Here is an 18983-nt window from a genome sequence, read left to right as displayed (position 1 = left end):
TAAGGAAAAACCCAGACCTCTGCGGACTGCGGTGTCGGAGGGGGAGGGACGCCCCGTGACAGGCTGTGGCGTTCCTGTTCCCATCTGCTGTGGTGGGACGGGTGGGCGAGCGGGGAGCCGGGCTGGGGCTGTGGTCCAGGGGAAGGGCCCGCAGAGCCAGCGCTGTCCTGTAGAGCGGAATCCGCAGGACCTGCCCATGGGCCGAGTGCGGGTGCAGAGGGCAGGAGGGGGAGCGGGATCCTGTCCCGACGGGGGCTCCGCCTCTGGGCGAATGGTTGTCGCTTCCTCCCGGAGGCAGGAAAACTGGGCACGGGACAGAGAGGGGTTTTGGAGAAAAGCACCAGGTCTGTCTGTTTTGCCCACATCCGAGCATCCCGTGGGGCTGGAGCGAGGAAGTACGGAGCGCTCTGCAGAGCTCGGGCCCCTCATATCGGTCTCCGGTACCAGAGGCGACTGCAGAATCCCCGGTGTCGGTGTCGGTGTCGGTGTCGGTGTCGGTGTCGGTGTCGTCCGGGCCAGTGCCCAGAGGCACCAGCACCGCCCTTGCTGGCGCCCCCTCCCTTCTGCTGATGTCGCCCGAGATTCTCTATGTTCTTGGCCACCGCGTTATCTTGTCGATTCGTTCCAGTCCGAAGGCAGGGTCTTCCGCTCATCCTGCTGACATGTTATGTTGGCTTTCTCTCTCTCTCTCTTTTTTTTAAAAAAATATGTTTTACTGATTTTTTACAGAGAGGAAGGGAAAGGGATAGAGAGAAACATCGATCAGCTGCCTCCTGCACACCTCCTACTGGGGATGTGGCCTCAACCAAGGTACATGCCCTTGACCGGAATCGAACCTGGGACCCTTCAGTCCGCAGGCCGACGCTCTATCCACTGAGCCAAACCGGTTAGAGTGGCTTTCCCTGGTTGCTGTAGCAAATGATCACAAACTCGGTGGTTTAGAACAACACAAGTTTACCCTCTCGGAGCCGAGGCCAGAGTGTAAGGAGGTCAGCGGGGCCGCATTCCTTCCGGCGCTCCAGGACGGGTGTTTCCTTGCTTCCCCAGCTTGTGGGGCTGCCTGCATTCCTTGGCCCACAGCCCCGGCCACTCCGACCTCTGCGTCCACTGTCGCCTCTCCTTCTCTGACTCTCCTCCTGTGATTCCATCGGGCCCACACGGAGGACCCAGGACTCTCTCCTCATCTTAGAATTCTGAACCGAATCTCGTGGGCACAGTTCCTTGCCTGGAAAGGAAACATACTCATATTCACATGCTCCAGGGACTAGGACGTGGACCTCTTTGGGGGCCCTTAGTCTACATACCACACCTCATCTTGTCGAATCTGGCCCATTGCTTGTCGTTTTTTAGGAGAGTGTAGAGCATCTTGGTCAAGAGTATGGGCTTTTGCCTGACTGGCGTGGCTCAGTGGTTGAGTGTTGACCTATGAACCAGGAGGTCACGGTTTGACTCCTGGTCAGGGCACATGCCTGGGTTGCGGGCTCGATCCCCAGGGTGCGCGTGCAGGAGGCCGCTCATCCATGAGTCTCTCTTATCATTGATGTTTCTCTCCCTCTCCCTTCCTCTCTGAAATCAATAAAAATATATTTAAAAACCCAAAACATTAAGGGTTGAAATATTAAAAAAATAAAAAAAGTATGGGCTTTTGGGTCAACCCTGCTTCTGGCCCTCACCATATGGTGCTCTTGGGCAAGTTAAGTCACTTCTCTGTGCCTCGGTTTCCCCATCCACAGGCGGGGAGTAGTAGCCCAGCGACCTTGCAGGGCTGTGGGAAGAATCCCATGAGCTCATATGTGGAAAGTGCTGAGAACAGCTCCTGGCTCAGAGCGAGGGCAAGTGAAGGTCAGCCATGCTGAGTGCCTGTTGTGTGTGAGGACAGGGCTTGCCCTGGAGGGTGGCGGCCTGGGAAGAGAGGCGCAGAGAACAGTGTGACGGTGCGGAGATCTGTGCCAGGTCTGCGGGGGCCTGCAGGGGCCGTCCTCCCCTCCCCTGGGTCTGTGGGGGAGGAGGCCCCAGGCTCAGACACCAGCTGCAACCCCAACAGTTCCAGGGACTGTAACCCGAACCACTGGCCCACGCACCAGCGGGGCTCTCTGGGAAGCAGGGCCGGCCGTGGGAAGTGAGGAGTCAGCAGCTGCAAAACTTGGACTTGAGGCCAGATCTTGGTCTCATTGACTTACTCACCTCCATCCCACCTATTTTCTCCCCTATCTTTTTAAAAATATGTTTTTTATTGATTTCAGAGAGGAAGGGAGAGGGAAAGAGAGAGAAACATCAGTGATGAGAGAGAATCATTGATTAGCTGCCTCCTGCACACCCCACACTGGGGATGGAGCCCGTAACCCGGGCATGTGCCCCTGACTGGGAATCGAACCGTGACCTCCTGGTTCATAGGTCGATGCTCAGCCACGGAGCCACATCAGCCAGGCTCTTCTCTCCTATTAGTTGCTCTACAACCATGGGTGGCTCCCCATTGCCAAAGGCTGCATTTCCCAAAGTCACTTCCAGGGAGTGGTAGTTCCATGAGAAAAGGGTTCTGTGGCCAACTAAGTTTGGGAAACATTTTGTCCATCTGCCCCCAACCTTTTCTTGGAGAATCACAGAGCAAGTGAGCACATACGAGGCACTGAGAGGCCCTACGATTTCACGTGAAAACCTCTCAGATGGGATCCAGGGATCCTTTGTGTTATTTTGTTATGCTGGTCACCTGTGGACATCCTGCAGACCAGCGTTTGATGGGACACTATGTGGGAAAGGGCAAGTCAGGGCTGACCGTCTGGCCCTGCCTCCTGGGCCCATCCCCTCAGTTCCCCCAGGATCTTACCCACCTTTATTCATACATGGAAGTGCTCCTGCCCCAAGAAGCCCTCATGAATCCTCAAGTTCGTTAAAAAAAAGAAAAAAGGTATGTTATTGATTTTTAGAGAGAGAGGAAGAGAGTGAAATATTTTTTAAAAAATATTTTTTATTGATTTCAGAGAGGGAGAGGAAGCGAGAGATAGAAACATCAATGATGAGAGAGAATCATTGATTGGCTGCCTCCTGCACGCCCCCTACTGGGAGATGGAGCCCACAACCCGGGCATGTGGCCTGACTGGGAATCAAACCAGCAAACTCTTGGTGTGTGGGGTGATGCCCAAGCAACTGAGCCACACTGGCCAGGGCACCAAGTTAGTTTTTTCTCTCTGCCTATTTCATGATACTTATTCTGCTTTGTGTTTGTGTTTTTCTGATCTCATCTTTGAGGTCTCCTCCCTCCCTTCCCTTCTTCCCTCCCTCCCTCCCTCCCTCCTTCCCTCCCTCCCTCCCTCCCTCCCTCCCTCCCTCCTTCCTTCCTTCCTTCCTTCCTTCCTTCCTTCCTTCCTTCCTTCCTTCCTTCCTCCCTTCCTTCCTTCTTTCTTCCTTATCTTCTTTCCAGGCATTGCTATTTATTATCTCCCATGGGCCTGTTCTGGGAGCTGACTCATGACATGGAACAGTCTAGAATCGGCTTTTGTGTCCCCGAGCACTGAGCCCAGTGCCTGAATCCTCTGTGTGAGGGTAGGGGACTTAGGTTTATTCTTTGTCTTCTCAGGCGGGGCCCTGCTTTAGTTTCCTATTGTGGCGGTCATTACCACAAGCTCAGTGGCTTGAGCCAACGCCAGTGACGATCTTTCGGTTCATGAGTCCGAAACCGTTGTCACTGGGCCAGAGTCATGGCTGCCTTCCTCCCTGGAGACTCTGGGGAAAATCCAGGCCCTTGCCTTTCCAGCTGCTGGAGGCCACCTGCATTCCTTGGCTTGTGGCCCCTTCCTCCGTCTTTGCGCCAGCTGCAGAGCATCTCTCTGACCCTGCTTCCGTCATCATCACGTCTTCCCCAACTCCCTCCCTCTCTCTCTCTCTCACACACACACACACACACACACACACATTTTGAAGGACCCTTGTGGTGACATTGGGACCACCCAGATAATCCAGGGTCACCCACCCATCTCAGGGTCACTGATTAGCAACCTTAATTCCCTTTGGCCTGAAGGTGATATAGTCAGAGGTTCTGGAGATTAGGACGTGGGCATCTTTGAGAGCCCCTGTTCTGCTGACCACGGACCCCGTCTCAGCTCCTCCTGCCCTCCCACCTGGGAGATTCTCGGTGAGGATGGCCACTGTAGTAAGCTCCATCCCAGAGAAGGTGCTCCCTGGTGCCTGGGCTCCGTCTGCCAGGCCTCCAGAGTTCATCTGCTATGGCTGCTTCTGTGTCTACCTTTGTTGGGTTTTACCTCCAGCCATGGGGCTGGCCAACACAGAGCCACGCATACTGCCCCTCAGCTCCCTGGAGGCCAGAGGTGGGACCTGGGGGAGCCTCCCTGGCTCCGGCACACAGTGTGGCAGCAGGAGGGGTGCGGCCTGCATGCGGCAGGGACAGGCTGTGTGTCTGGGGAGGGGGGGTGTTTAAAGTGGGAGAGGAGGATGACTTCATTTCAGGTGTCTCTTGGTCTGGAGCTCAGGTGGGCCCTTGGAGTGGAGAGGGGTTCAGGGACCCCAGGACTAGGTGACAAACCCCAGTCCGGTGGTTACTGATGAGCGGGCTGTGACCTACAGGACAATGGCCGTTTAAGATGTTCACATCCTAATCCTGGGAACCTGGGAATATGCTACCTTGTCTGGAAAAGGGGATTTTTAAATATTTATTTTTTATTTTATTTTTAGAGAGAGAGGAAGGGAGAGGGATAGAGAGATAGAAACGCCAATGAGAGAGGAAACCATCCATCAGATGCCTTCTGCGCTTACCCCACTGGGGATCAAGCCCGCAACCCCAATGTGCCCTGACCGGGAATCGAACCGATGACCACTTAGTTCCTGGGTTGACATTCAACCGCTGAGCCACCCCAGCTGGGCTGGAAAAGGGGAACTTTGCAGATACTAAGGGTGCAGCCCTTGAGCTGGGAGATTGTCCTGGATCCCCCAGGTGGACCCGCTGTCCCCACAGGAGCCCTTAAACGTGGAGAACTTTCTGGCCGTGTCACAGCGGATGGCACGGAAGAGAGGGATGGGCAGGACTCGAGCCACCGTTGCGGGCTTTGCAGGTGGAGGTAGGGGCCCTGAGCCAAGCGAAGGGAGGCCCCGTGGCAGCCTTGAGGAGCTGGGAAAGACAACAAAGAGACAGGGCCTCAGTGTGAACCACAAGGAAATGGACTCTCCCCTAGAGGCTCCCGCAAGGACCCAGCCCTGCCCACACCTTGACTTAGCCTGCTGAGACCTGACCTGGATGGGTGGCCAGGGAGGGGTCCTGAGGAGGAGGCATGCCTGAGTGAGGCCTCAAGGAGGAGTTGGGGTGTTCTGGACGAGGGGAATGGGGTGGTCAGGGGAACAGCGTGTGCAAGGCTGCTGGAGGGAGGGAGGCAGGGAGGGAGGGGGTGTAAGTGGGGATGGGAGGAAGGCTGGGGGGACAGGTGCCAGAGGATGCACAGGCCAGATGAGCCAGGGCCAGGGGCCGGGTCTCCTGGGCCATCGTCAGGACGTTGGGCTTCAGGCCTAGGCGGGTTGAAGCCATCTGAGTGTCTTCCATGGGGGAGGGGAGGGGAGGGGAGCAGATGTGTGTTTTGAAAAGGTCCCTCTGGCGTCGCACTGAGAGTGGGCTGTGGGGGATGGGTGGGTGTGAGAAGGCCCTTAGACGGCCACTGTCAAGACCAGGTGGTAGGAGTGGGAGAGCTTCTGTCCTCTAGGGAGGTGCTAGTCTAGCCTTAGCCTGAGGCTATCCGGTGGATGCCTCTGTGCAGGGCTTGGGTGGGGTGGGTCGCACAGGATCGGCAGGGTGAGCCGGAGAGAGCGGTTGTGGCGGCTCTCGATCCTGTCCACAGGGGCTCTGCCTCTCTGGGTCCCAGCACCCGCTGCAAACCTCGGGGAGAAGGCTGCACTCGCTCTGACCGAAGCCAGACGGTCCCGCTTCTCCCGTTTGAGTCTGGGTCCCTAAAGACTCGCCCGGATCTGGAGCTCAGAGTCTGCGGCTCCCTCCCGATTGAAAACGCCAACCGCGCCCTCCGCCACCAGCCCGCTCCGCGCACTCCGCACCTCAGAATTTGACTTCGGCGCTGCGCCTCCTCTGAGTGTCGTATGCGTTTCTCTTTCCTCCTAGTTGTGGGACTTCCACTCGGCCAGCGTTCCTGTGGTTCTGGGTGATGTCCGTTCCGTTTTTTGGTTTCACTTTTGAAGTAGTTGTTCAAAGCAGCACACTCCGGCGTTAACCTATGCCGCCATCTTGGTTCTCCAGGTTGAGTTTCTTAAAAAAGACTATAGACAGAGATTTTTGGGAAAGTGTTTCATGGAGAGAGTGTTCTCAGAAGAAACCTGAAAAAGGAGTGAAGGGTACAGGAAATAAATAAGCAAAGATGCAGTCTCAGTTGGAATCTAAAAAAAAAAAAAAAAAAAAAAAAAAAAAAAAAAAAGACCAGGTGGTAGGGAGGTGAGGAGGAGCTGGTGGATTTGAGGGCAGAACTGGACAGGAGAGCCTGGTGGGTGAGAGGCTGTGCAAGACGACCCAGGCTCTCACGCTGCCTGGCTGTGTGACTTAGGCAAGTTTCTTGACCTCTCTGTGCCTCAGTTTCCCCATCTGTAAAATGGGATGGATGGTAGGTATAGGGTGGGGCCTGGGATTCTGCATTTTGAGCAAGTTCACAAGGCATGCCAGTGCTGCTGGCCCAGGTTCCTCACCTGGAGTAACAGAGCTGAGGGCCCCTCAGGATGGATTTGGGGTGCCCCTCCCCGCTCTGCCCGGCTCTGGCCCCTTTGGATATTTTGTGTTTGATTGTACTCTTCCCCCCCAGCGCCCCCTCCCCGCTGTAGACGCTCAGCTGCTACAGGTGTGGCCCAGCCCCCGTTCCTCTCCGCGCTGAGCCCAGTGGGGCTTTCTGGAAGTGATATTTACCAGGTTTCATAGGGAAAACCAAACCATCTGAAACTAGACAGGCCTGGAAAGGGAAGGTTTCAGGCCACTCTCTCTTTATCTTGATGCCACTAAGGTTGAGCCACAGGCCTTTGGTTGTACAGCTCATCACGCTGCGGACACCTTGCTCTGCCTCGAACCTGCCGGGGAACCCCACCCAAAAGCCCCCCTTCCAGGCCTCGGGCTTCCCCCTCCCACTCTCCCCGTCTGTCCCCGCGTCCCTCCCAGGCCATGGCCAGAGCCCAGCCCAGCTGTGTCTCCCCTTCCCCAGGGGCAGCGGGAGCTGATGGGCTGTCCAGGGGCTGGGCCCATGGCCAGTGGCAACTGGTGGGGCCCTTGAAACTCAGGAGGTCAGACTTCCCGGGCTGCCGCTAACATAGGTGCCCAGGCTGCTGCCCTCTCTGCCAGGAGCTGGGGTGGGTGAGGGGCCCCTGTGAGTGGGCAGTGGGAGACCATGGGGGTGGGGCAGTGGGGAAGATGGGAGAGAAGGCAGAGAGAGTGATGAATGGAACTGGGGGTGAGCGCTGTGCCTGGGGCATGAGACTGGACCAGGTCTTGGGGACCACAGACAGTGCTGCAAGGGTGAAGCTCAGGTCCCCAGGTGCCACCTCTTTCTACTTACGGCCTGGGAATACCCTGGGAAGGTGGGGTGGCCTCCCGACTGGAGCCGCAGCTCCTGGAGGGCGCTCGGGGCCCACCCAGCTCTCCGGCACACAGTAGGTGCTGCGTGCGCTTGTGTGGTGGTCAGCAGTCAGCTGACCTGCACTCAGCACCTGACCCGCCACACGGTGTGAGCTTGGGCGGGTCTTTCTCCTCACAGACTAGCTTCCATGGTAACGGGGTCTCTCAGGGCTGTGGGTTCAGTAACTGCTGTTGCTACGTCTACATGCATTGCATTGACCCCATTTTCTGGGTGCCTGTAAAGCGATGACATCATAGACAACAACAAAAAATTCCCCAGTGTTGCCCTAACTGGTTTGGCTCAGTGGGTAGAGCATCGGCCTGCAGACTGAAAGGTCCCAGGTTCGATTCCAGTCAAGGGCATGTACCTTGGTTGCGGGCACATCCCCAGTAGGAGATGTGCAGGAGGCAGCTGATTGATGTTTCTCTTTCATCGATGTTTCTAACTCTCTATCCCTCTCCCTTCCTCTCTGTAAAAAATCAATAATAATAATAAAAAATTCCCCTGTGTCTCTGTCAGAGAAGGCCAGCCCAGTGGGAGTGGAGTAATGCCCCCACCTCGACCCCACCTTCATCTCTGGGAATGTCTGGGGGAGCTGGGGTCCAGCACCGCCATAGGTTTAGGGGAGCAGCCCCTTCCCCATAAGCCCCATATGAAACGGAGGCCCCGCTCCTCTACTCCCTTGGTGGGGCTCTGATGGGCTACAATTGCCCCTCTGGACAGCAGGAAGACAGCTCCCCCTGGTGGCAAGACATGGCTTTACACAGATTTATTGTGGTTTTATACAATTGTTTTATTTCTCTCTCTTTATGTATATACATTATTATTATTATTAATTATTATATTTTACTGAGCCATTTGCAAGTTTGTTGCAGCCATTTTGATCCTTCACCCTAAACATATGAGCATCTTCTCCAACAAGGGCATCTCTGCCTTAAGTTCACGTTCAGGCATTCGACATGGGTACAACATAATCAGACATAAAGTCCTCGTTCACATTTCGTCAGCACCTCAAATTCTCCTTTACAGCGATCCCTGCCTTCCGCCTCGACTCGGGGTCCAGCCCAGACATTTCATTTAGTTGTCCCGTCTCTCTAGTCTCCTTTATTCTGGAACTTTCCACAGCTCTTCTTTGTTTCATCGTTGGCATTTTTAAAGAGTCCAGGCTAGTTGTTTTGTAGAAAGGCCTTTGGTTAGGCTTTATCTGATGTTTCCTCATGATTTGGTTCAGATTATGGACTTTTGGTAGAAAGACCACAGATACGATAGGCCCTTCTTAGGATATTTTTATTTAAAACTAGAGGCCCAGTGCATGAAATTCGTGAATGGGTAGGGTCCCTAGGCCTGGCCAGTGATCAGCACCGATCTGTGGGATGACTGGTGGGGTGATCCAGTGGGGCTCCCCGCTGGCACCCGCCTTGGCTGGCCTAGGGCCTGTGGGCTGGGAGCAGCTCCTGCATTGAGCGCCTGCCCCCCGTGGTGGTCAGTGCGCATCATAGGAGCCAGTCGTTCTGCCGTTTGGTCTATTTGCATATTAGGCTTTTATTATATAGGACTAGAGGCCCGGTGCATGAAATTCATGCACAGGGGGGTGTCCCCTAAGCCCAGCCTGCACCCTCTATAATCCGGGACCCCTTGGGGGTTGTCCAACTGCCTAGGATCAGGCCTAAACTGGCAGTCAGACATCCCTCTCATAATCTGGGACCACTGGCTCCTAACTGCTCACCTGCCTGCCTGCCTGGTTGCCCCTTACTGCCCCTCCCCCCTGCTGGCATGGTCACCCCAACTGCCTCCCCTGTGGGCCTGGCTGCCCCACGCAGCCTGATGCTTGGTTGTTTGGTCGCCCCTCACTGACCCCCCTGCTGGCCTGGCCACCCCACGCAGCCTGATGCTTGGTTGTTGGTCGCCCCTCACTGACCCCCCTGCTGGCCTGGCCGCCCCACGCAGCCTGATGCTTGGTTGTTGGTCGCCCCTCACTGACCCCCCTGCTGGCCTGGCCGCCCCACGCAGCCTGATGCTTGGTTGTTGGTCACCCCTCACTGACGCCCCTGCTGGCCTGGCCGCCCCACGCAGCCTGATGCTTGGTTGTTTGGTCGCCCCTCACTGACGGCCCTGCTGGCCTGGCCGCCCCACGCAGCCTGATGCTTGGTTGTTGGTCGCCCCTCACTGACCCCCCTGCTGGCCTGGCCACCCCACGCAGCCTGATGCTTGGTTGTTGGTCGCCCCTCACTGACGGCCCTGCTGGCCTGGCCGCCCCACGCAGCCTGTTTGGGTTGTCATTCGGTTGCAGTGGTCACTTAGGTTTTATGTATGTAGATGGGGGAAGCCTATGACCCAGAGAGGGGGCGAGAACTGGGAACACAGGGAAGCTCCAATGTCCTCCCTGCCCTTATTGCTGGGTGGCTGTGGGTGGGTGATTGCCCCTCTCAGGTGCAGTTTCCTCACCTGTGACATGGGGTGGTAATCTGGCCCCAGAGGGCTGGGAGGCATAAAGGGTAGTGATACTAGATACAGTGAGTTCCCTGTTCTCTGCCCCTAACACCCCTCCAATGGCCTGGGCTGTGGCGGCAGGAGGTGAAGGGCGGCCAGGCTCCCCTCCTCTGTCCCCGGGCCCTGGGGAGCCCATAGCTGTTGATGAGATGAGCAGGCAGGCTGGGCGGGGAAAGCCCAGGCCCAGGCCCCAGAAATTTCCCCGCACTCAGCAGGCCCAGCAGGGCTGAACCCTCACCCCGGCCCAGCCACCCATAGGCTTCCAGGCTCACTTGGTGGATGCTTTGGGCCAGGGAGGACCTAGGTGGTCCCAGCAGGTCCCTGCCCCTGGAGAGGCCAGCAGCCTGGCTCACTGGAGGGAGGAGGCTGGGCGTGCGCGGGCAAAGCTGGTGCCTAGAGGTGTGCAAACGTCAGGTGATATTTATTATTTCAGATTTATGTGGTGATGTTTCAGGCGAGCAAAAAGAGAAGAATGTTGTGCACCCACCCACCTCCTGTTACATGGGCCTCCTGGCTGCTCTCTGACCTTAATAGAAAAATGTTTTCATTTTTCACTCTTCCCCTGAGTGGAGAGAAGAGCAGAGAAGCCCCTTAGGCAGCCAGGCCTCTGGGGTGGGGGTAAATGGCTTCTGCTTTTCTCCCCCGAACCAAGAGGGCCCCACCCCACACATCCCATAGGTGGCCCCGCCTGTCTGTCAGGCACCTTCGGGGCTGCTGTAGGTACCCTGGTGGGTCAGGCTCCCTCCCACCTGGTCTTCTCCCTCCCCCACCCTCCCTCCCTGGAGCTCCTGGTTGTGGGTGAACCCAGAAACCTGCTTCATGCCCCCCCTTTCATTCTATCAGGAAGGACAGAAGTCCTTCCCCAAAGTCTCAGCAAGACTTTCCTCTCTCTCTCTTTTTAAAAATATATTTTTATTGATTTCAGAGAGAGGGAGAGAGATAGAAACAGCAATGATGAGAGAGAACCATTGATGAGCTGCCTCCCGCTTGCCCTACACCGGGGATCGAGCTGGTAACCCTGGTGGGGGCCCTGACCGGGAATTGAACTGTGAGCTCCTGGTTCATAAGTTGAAGCTCAAGCAGGGAGCCTTGAGTTATGGAGGCTGGGGTCCGAGGAGATGTGAGAACAGGTGTTTCTGTCCCTTTGGTAACATGAGGCTTGGTCTCAGGCCTGGCCTTGACAGTGAGTGGAGACCTGGCCTCCTGGGACCTGAGGGTCTGGAGCAGCGGTTCTCAACCTGTGGGTCGCGACCCCTTTCACAGGGGTCGCCTAAGACCATTGGAAAACACATATATAATTACGTATTGTTTTGTGATGAATCACTATGCTTTAATTATGTTCAATGTGTAACAATGAAAATACATCCTGCATGTCAGATATTTACATTACGATTCATAACAGTAGCAACATTACAGTGATGAAGTAGCAACGAAAATAATGTTATGGTTGGGGGTCACCACAACATGAGGACCTGTATTAAAGGGTCGTGGTATTAGGAAGGTTGAGAACCACTGGTCTGGAGGGAAGAGGGGTGTCTGGGACCCACCGGGCCTCACCAGTTCGTCTTACCCTCCAGGGTCGAGCCCCCACGGACCCCTGTGCTGGACACCCCAACCGCCACTATGACAAGGCTGCCGGGAGGTGCTGTTACCGCTGCCCTGAGGGTGAGTGGGGTGCTGGGGCTGGGGGAGGGGGGATTGGGGGTGTGGGCAAGACGGGAGCCAACGTCGTCACTGTCATGTTGACTATCGGTTCTGAAGGCCTTCCCGCCATGAGTTCTTGTTATATATATTGATTTCAGAGAGGAAGGGAGAGGAAGAGAGAGAAAGAAACATCAATGATGAGAGAGAATCATTGATCGGCTGCCTCCTGCACGCCCCACACTGGGGACTGAGCCTGCAACCTGGGCATAGGCCATGACTGGGAATCGAACCGTGACCTTTTGGTTCATAGGTCGACGCTCAACCACTGAGCTATGCCGGCCGGGCTGTGAATTCTTGTTTTTAATTACTAGCTGCCCCTCATAGAGCATGTACTGTATGTGCACTAGGCTGAGACCTTCACAATGCATTGCTTCGTCTCATCAGATCCTCACAATTATCCTTCAGGATTCCCATTTTGCAGATGAGGCTATGGGGGTGCTGCAAGGTTAAGGAACTTGCCCAAGGTCACGAACTGGGAAATGGAAGAACTGGCTGGGCCGGAGCCAGGGTTCTGTGACCCCAGAGTCAAGCTGTCGATATCCCCTGACCGCCCTTCATTTCCAGGCCTGGACGCCCATCCTCTCGGCCTCCAAGAGTTGCCGTCTGGAGGGTGACAGGCCACAATGCACAGGTCCCTGGGGATCTATGGCCTGAGCTGGGCAGGAACCCTGGTCCATCTGTTCCCAGACCACGAGGGCCAAAGGAGCCCATGCTCAGGCCAACGGAGGACCGAGAGAAGCATTTAGGGAAAGAATTTGATATTTTCTATTTCCAAAAATTGCTCAGTCATTATAGGGGAAAAATAGAACTTTCTTGCCTTTATTTTGTGGGTTAGTGTTGGTTTTGAAGTATATGTCAGGTGGGTCCTCGTGTTTGTCTGTTCTTAGTGTTTGTGGCCCTCGTGCCTAACTGGCTGGCCACCCACCCACCCATGTTCCTGCCTGTCCACTTGCCTATTTTTTCACCCACTGGCCCTCCTGCCGTCTCCTCAGATCCCCCTCCTCCCCTCTCCCATCCCTCTTCCCATCCCCTATCCACCTAGCCACCTGTCTCAGTTTGCTCAAGCTGCCATAGCAAAATACCAGAGTCTGGGGGGCTTAGGCCAAAGACATTTATGTTCTCAGTTCTGGAGGCTACAGATCTTAAGATCAAAGTATTGGAAGGGCTTGGTTTCTGGTGAGAAATCTCTTCTTGGCTTTCAGACAGCTGCCTTCTCATGGCTGAGGGAGGTGTGGGGGTGGGGGGAGAGAGAGAGAGAGAGAGAGAGAGAGAGAGAGAGAGAGAGAGAGGAGAGAGAGAGAAACAGGAGATCTCTTTCTCTTCTAATAAGGCCACCAATCCTGTTGGATCAGGGCCCCATCCTTATGACCCCATTTAGCCTTAATGACCTCCCAAAAGCCCTGTCTCCAAATATAGTCACATTGGTGGTTAGGGCTTCAACATATGAATCTGGAGGGGACACAGTTCAGTCCATAGGGCCACCTCTCCCCCTCCCATCTACCCTCCCATCCATCCCCACCCCTCCCCACCCCCTTTCCATCCACTCGTCCATGCAGCCCTCAGACATTGTTTATTGCTCCTTCTCACAGCGAGGCCACTGGTCACCTTTCCGGCTTTTTCTGCCGTGGCCTTTCTGTAGGAGCTGCTGTGCTTGGTGTCCTCTGGACCTACTGTGAGCTTTCCCATCTCTGGGCCTCTGTTCATGCCTGTGGGCACCTGGGATGCCCTCCCCCACTGCCCCCCTGCCCCCCCACCCCCGCTGCAGTCCTGCACCCCTTCCTCCAGGAAGCCTGCCCTCACCAGCCCATGCTGTGTGGCTGATCGCACCCTGCTTCTCCCAGGCCACACCCTGCTTCTCCCAGGCCGCACCCTGCTTCTCCCAGGCCGACTGCAGCCAGAGTTCCGGAGCGTGTGGCCCACTGGCCCTCCTGCTGTCTCTCCTCCCCACTCCCATTTCTCTTCCCATTCTGCTGGCCACCCACCCCTTATCCACTACCCACTCCCCCTCCCCCTCCCCCTCCCCCTCCCCCTTCTCCTGTCTGTCCCACGATCCCAGCTGCACGAGAAAGGCAGACACTTCCCACATCCCCCGGCTCCCGTGACCCCAGCCTGGTGGGGCCTTGCCAGAGAGCGGGTGGGGAGAGAGGCATCTGGTCCCAGCCTCCCTCCGCTTAGACACTGTGACCAGGAGGAGGGGCGCCCTTTGCCCCACGGCCCTGCAGTGACTGGGGGTGGCTGAGCACCTCCTGCCGCTGTGGTGGGAGGGGCATTTTGGCGGAGTTTTATTGACCTTGTGCTTCCGGGCAGACAAGAGAGGAAAAACGAAAAGCCCACAAAAACCCCTTCCTCCGTGTGTTGGGGAAATTTCTGACATTTCGCCGTCCTCCCCTCCGCCATCGGCGCTCAGCTGTGTGGCAGGGCGCGGGGGCGGCTGGTGCAGGAAGGAAACAGGGGACCTTTGAAATTGTGAAGTCAGATGTCACCGAACCTCTTCTCTGGCCCAGGCCCCTAAAGTCCTTTCCAGCATCCTTGACAGCTGATCCCCAGCCCTCTGCTTACACACCCCTGGTGACGGGGAGCTCACTCGCTGCTCCATCACAGTGGCCGTGATTGACATGGATGGAGCGTGCTCCGTGCCAGCTGCTGTGCTGAGCCCTTTGCCTACATATGAGCTCACTGAACCAGATGGGGAACACGGTGCGGCTCAGGGATTTGTCCATGGTCCCAGGCCAGTAAGTGGCTCAGGTGGGGCTCGCATGTGGCCGTCTAACTCGGGACCCCAAGCCCTTCCATCTTATTTGGTGCTGACCCCCATGGCATTGCATTTGGGAGGCAGCAGAGCATATCCGAGGAGAGCCCAAACCCCTCACTTACTCTGCACCCTGCTTCCGGAATCAGCCTCCTGCTTGGGCCCAGAGCCGCTGCCCGCAGGGAGGGGCCTCCCTGCCCAGGTGTGTGTGTGTGTGGGGGGGGGCGTGTGAAGCCAGGCCTGGTGCCAGCTGGAGAGCACGGTCTGATGGGGGCCAAGGCAGTGTGTCCCACCTTGTGCCAGGAGCCGAGGGTTTCTGCCAGGGCGGCGAGCAGGGAGGAGGGGAGGCCGCCCTGCCCCTGGCCAAGCCTGGCTGGCCCACAGTCCCCCTCCACGCCTGCAGTTCCCCTGGGAAACAGGAGAAACACCAGGCAAACATCTTTCATCCCCAACTCCAAAGCCAAGAACAAAGCACTGAGTCCAGATGTTCACCTCCGCTCTGGTCCCCGAGCCAGGACTGCCCTGGGCCACTGCCAGGGGCAGAGGTGGGACGGGGGCGGCTTCCCAAGAAGGGCGGCCTGTGGGCTGGGAAGCCCTTGCGACAGGCTGTTAGCATCTAGGGCGGTGCTGCTGGGAGTTGAGGGAACATGCTCCTGGGGGACCTGAACTGGTTGGAACATTCAGGGGGGCTTCCTCGAGGAGCCGGCATCCCAAGGAGTCCTGAGGGCTGTGCCAGGCCACGGTGGGAGGAGGGAGGAGGGCTCTGGTCAGAGGGCACGGAGGATGCCAAGGCCTGGAGTGAGCAAGGGGAGCCACTCAGGGACTGGGTGGGGTTCCATGTGGCAGAAACACAGGGCCTGAAGGGGAGGGGGAGGGGAGGGGAGAGGGACCTGCGGCCCAGACTCAGGGCAGTTAATTTCTGGGGCCCAAGCAGCTGGGGTTGCCTGGCCACCCCAAAGCTCAGCCAGAGGTGGGAGCGGTGACGGAAATGTTAGGACAGACAGACATTTGGAGTCAGAAGCCGCTGATCAGAGGCCGGAGCAGAGGTGGCTGGAGGTGGAGGGGACAGAGGACACTTGGGGGCCAGTTCTGAGAGCGACACCGCAGCTCGCAGCCTCTCTGAACCACTTTGTTTCTGATTGTGAAAGTGATAGCGGAGAAGACCTCTGTGGAATACGGGAAAGAAGAGAAGAGAAATGAGTCAACACTCAGCACGCTGGGCTCCATCTGCTCCAGCCCCTGCGGCCTTTCTGCTCTCTGCTCAGGCCGAGCTGGGCCTCCCTCGGGGCCTTGGCCCGCCCAGTGCCGGCTGCCCGGAACCTCTCTGCAGCCTCCTTGCGTCCTGTGGGCCGGGTGGGGCCACCAGACCGAGGGCTCCCTCTCCAGCCCGCTGCCCCCACCCCTGTCCCCCCGCTCCTGCTTTCCTCTCCAGTTTGTATCCACGTTGGGAGCGAACGTGCTGATTTCCATGTGACTCGCTGCCCTCCCCTCCCCCGGCTGGAGGGTCAGCTCCCTGGGAGCAGGGCCTCGTCTTCAGTCCCTCAATCAGTGCCTGCGCCGGCCCGCCCGGCCGCTCCGGAGCTGTGAGTTGAGCGGGAAAATCCCACCCCCAAATGAGTCACTCGGCCTCGAATTCTGTGCACCGAAAACATCATTCTGCGCAGTGTCCACAGGCGCCCCCTAATGACGAAGGGGCCCGGGCAATGCTGAGAACCCCTGGTCTAGAGCCTTTTGGTTGTAACTAACAGAAGCCTGACTCAGGTCCAAACAAGACAAAAGAGAAACAGTGGGCTCAATGACAGAGAAATCCATGGCGCCATAGATTCGGGTTTGAATGACGTCATCAGGAGTCCATTTCTCCACGTCTGTGGCCTCTCCTGGCCTCGGAGTCACCTCCTTCTCAGGTGGACCCAGCCCGAGCTGCAGCAGCCAGGACAGGACAGCTCTGGCCCAAATTGCCCTTTGAACCAGGAACCAGTAAAGAGGGGGCTCTTTTCCAGTAGCTTTTGTGAAACTCAGAGATGGGCTCATTGGCTGGCATGGGTCCCATGAACCAATCACAGTGTTGAAGAAGATGCATTCTGATTGGCCTGCCTGCATCACGTGCTAATTTTGAAGGATGAAGTATTCTGATTGGTCTGCCTGGGTCATGGGTCCATCTTCAAGGATGAAGCATTCTGATTGGTCTGCGTGGGTCATGTGTCCATCATCAAGGATGAAGCATTCTGATTGGCCTGCCTGGGTCACGTGCTCAGTTGAAGGGCTGTTGGAGACATCCCGGCTAGAACTCACAGACATAAAGTGGGGCAGGACAGGTGAACACCCTGTGGACATCCAGGACTTTCCCAACACATCTGCCCCGTGCATTCGGTCTCAGCATCATGCCTCTCCCATCAGGGCCTGCTGGGTGCTTTGCCAGCTCTCAGTCAGGCTGGATTAGGACTATGGCTCCCCAGTTCCCACAACGCAGGGGACTCTGGGAATAATAAGGACAGTGCTCCTGCCCAGCCAGTGTGGCTCAGTGGTTGAGTGTCAGCCTATGAACCAGGAGGTCACAGTTCGATTCCCAGTCGGGCACATGTTCGGATTGCAGGCTTGATCCCCAGTGTGGGGCGTGCAGGAGGCAGTCAATCAATGATTCTCATCAGTGATGTTTCTCTCTTTCTCTCCCTCTCTCTTCCTCTTTGAAATCAATAAAAATATAGTACAAAACAAACCCCAAACAGTGCTCACCCAGTGCCTGCTGTGTGCCTGGACTGCTGTGGGACTACGCATGCTTGTCTTCACAGTCCCTTTAATCCTTTCAATGATCCTATTATTAACGTAGTACCCCTGTGGTCACTGTCACTTGCCCAAGGCTACTCGCTTAGCATGTGGCAGCCCTGGAATCCAGGCCCAGCTCTTCTCCCTGACCTGCGCTGCTCTGCCTGCCAGGCGACCAGAGGCAAGGCCTGCCCTCTTGGGCATCAACGCCTCCGTCATGAGTTGCGCTGACATGTTGGGGGGTTTAGGAGTGTTGCTGGGAAGGGCTTCGGGGATGAGAGTGGAAGGGGTGCCCCTGAGAGTTTGCCAAGGTGGTCTGGCCTGGAGCTTCTCCGCTTCTTTTCCAGGGTCCTCCCCACAGCATCTGTGCCCGCAGGGGCCATCCGGCTGCAGGAAGCAGTGCCAGCAGGACTACTACCTGGACAGGGCCAACCGGTGCACAGCCTGCGTGAGCTGCAGAGGTAAGAGCCTGTCCTCCCCTCCAGGGCTCCTTCCAGCAAAGAGGGGGGCCCTCTGGGGAGAGACAGAACCTAGAAGGGGGGGAGCATCGAGATTTGGTGACTGCACTCTGACCTGGCTCCCTGGTGCCTCAGTTTACCCCTCTGGATTTGTGAATTGATACCAGCCATGACCTTTTGCGCCCATGCTTTTTGGAGAGACTTAGTTAACGTGTTTCCTCAAGGGAGGGACTCACATTTATTGAGTTTAATGTTTGCAGGACCCACAGGGGAAGATTCTTTCCTTCTCCCCGCTTTACAGTGAGGACTCAGAAGCTGAGGGAGGTTAAGGGCCTTTCCAGAGTCACACGACTCTGGTGAGGGGCCCACCTGGAGTTTGGAGTGAAGGTCTGACACCAAGAGCTTCCAGCAGAACTCTCTCAAATAAGCACCTTGTTGTGAATTTCTTATGATGCTTTATGAATGTGGTTTGTGTGCTACGTGGTGTGTGTTTTGCTTTGGTGTGGGCTTTCTGGGGGGTGGTGAAATGTGTTGTGATTTCTTGGCCTAATGAATATTCCTATTTCTTAGCATGTTTAGTGTATTTGGAAAAAAAATGTATATTCTATTTCTTCCATACAGAATTCTACATATACCTATTAGATTAAGTTTATTCATGGTATTATGGAAACAATACACATTCTTATTTAGTTTTGTCACCTTCACAAAGGTTGATTTCTGAGGTAGATGTGTTAAAATCTATTTCCTGCCCGGCCAGTGTGCTCAGAGGTTGAGCGTCACAGTTTGATTCCAATCAGGGTGCAAGTCCGGATTTCAGGCTTGATCACCAGTAGGGGGCATGCAGGAGGCAGCCGATCAATGATTCTCTCTCATCCTGGATGTTTCTATCTCTCCGTCTCCTCTCCTCTCTGAAATCAATAAAAACATATTTTTAAAAAACCTGTCTCCCAATATGCTTGTTTTTCATCAGATTTTCCTTGTGTTCTGTTTTTGCTTTGTATATGTCAAAGCTGTGTCATTAGGTACAATGTTCATGAACATTATGTTTTCTTGGCAAGTTGGACCTTCTGTCTCTTTGTTCCTCATAAGGTGTTTGCCTGGATTCCATTTTTGTTTGATACTAGTATTGCCATTCTTTGTTTCTGTGAGCATTTCTCTGGTGGCGCTTTCAAGTTTTAAAACGAATGCCTGCATTTGAATCAGTGAAAGTTATAGGCG

General features: G+C 55.9%; 1 protein-coding gene across 1 annotated transcript in view; it reads left to right on the top strand.

Moving 5' to 3' along the window:
* Positions 1–4264: 4264 nt before the first annotated feature.
* Positions 4265–18983, top strand: part of TNFRSF8 (TNF receptor superfamily member 8) — a gene marked incomplete at its 5' end in the record, with an annotated part of 58232 nt that continues 43513 nt past the window's right edge. Inside the window, 2 exons of the mRNA XM_081086125.1 lie at positions 4265–4322; positions 17655–17768. Of these exons, the coding sequence (XP_080942251.1) occupies positions 4265–4322; positions 17655–17768 (172 nt within the window). The remainder of the gene's footprint in view (positions 4323–17654; positions 17769–18983) is intronic.

Source organism: Myotis nattereri (assembly GCF_964212035.1).
Source record: "Myotis nattereri genome assembly, chromosome: 3".
In the NCBI taxonomy this organism is placed as follows: Eukaryota; Metazoa; Chordata; class Mammalia; order Chiroptera; family Vespertilionidae; genus Myotis; species Myotis nattereri.
The sequence above is the reverse complement of the archived record's forward strand: the minus strand, read 5'-3'. Positions and strand labels throughout refer to the sequence as shown.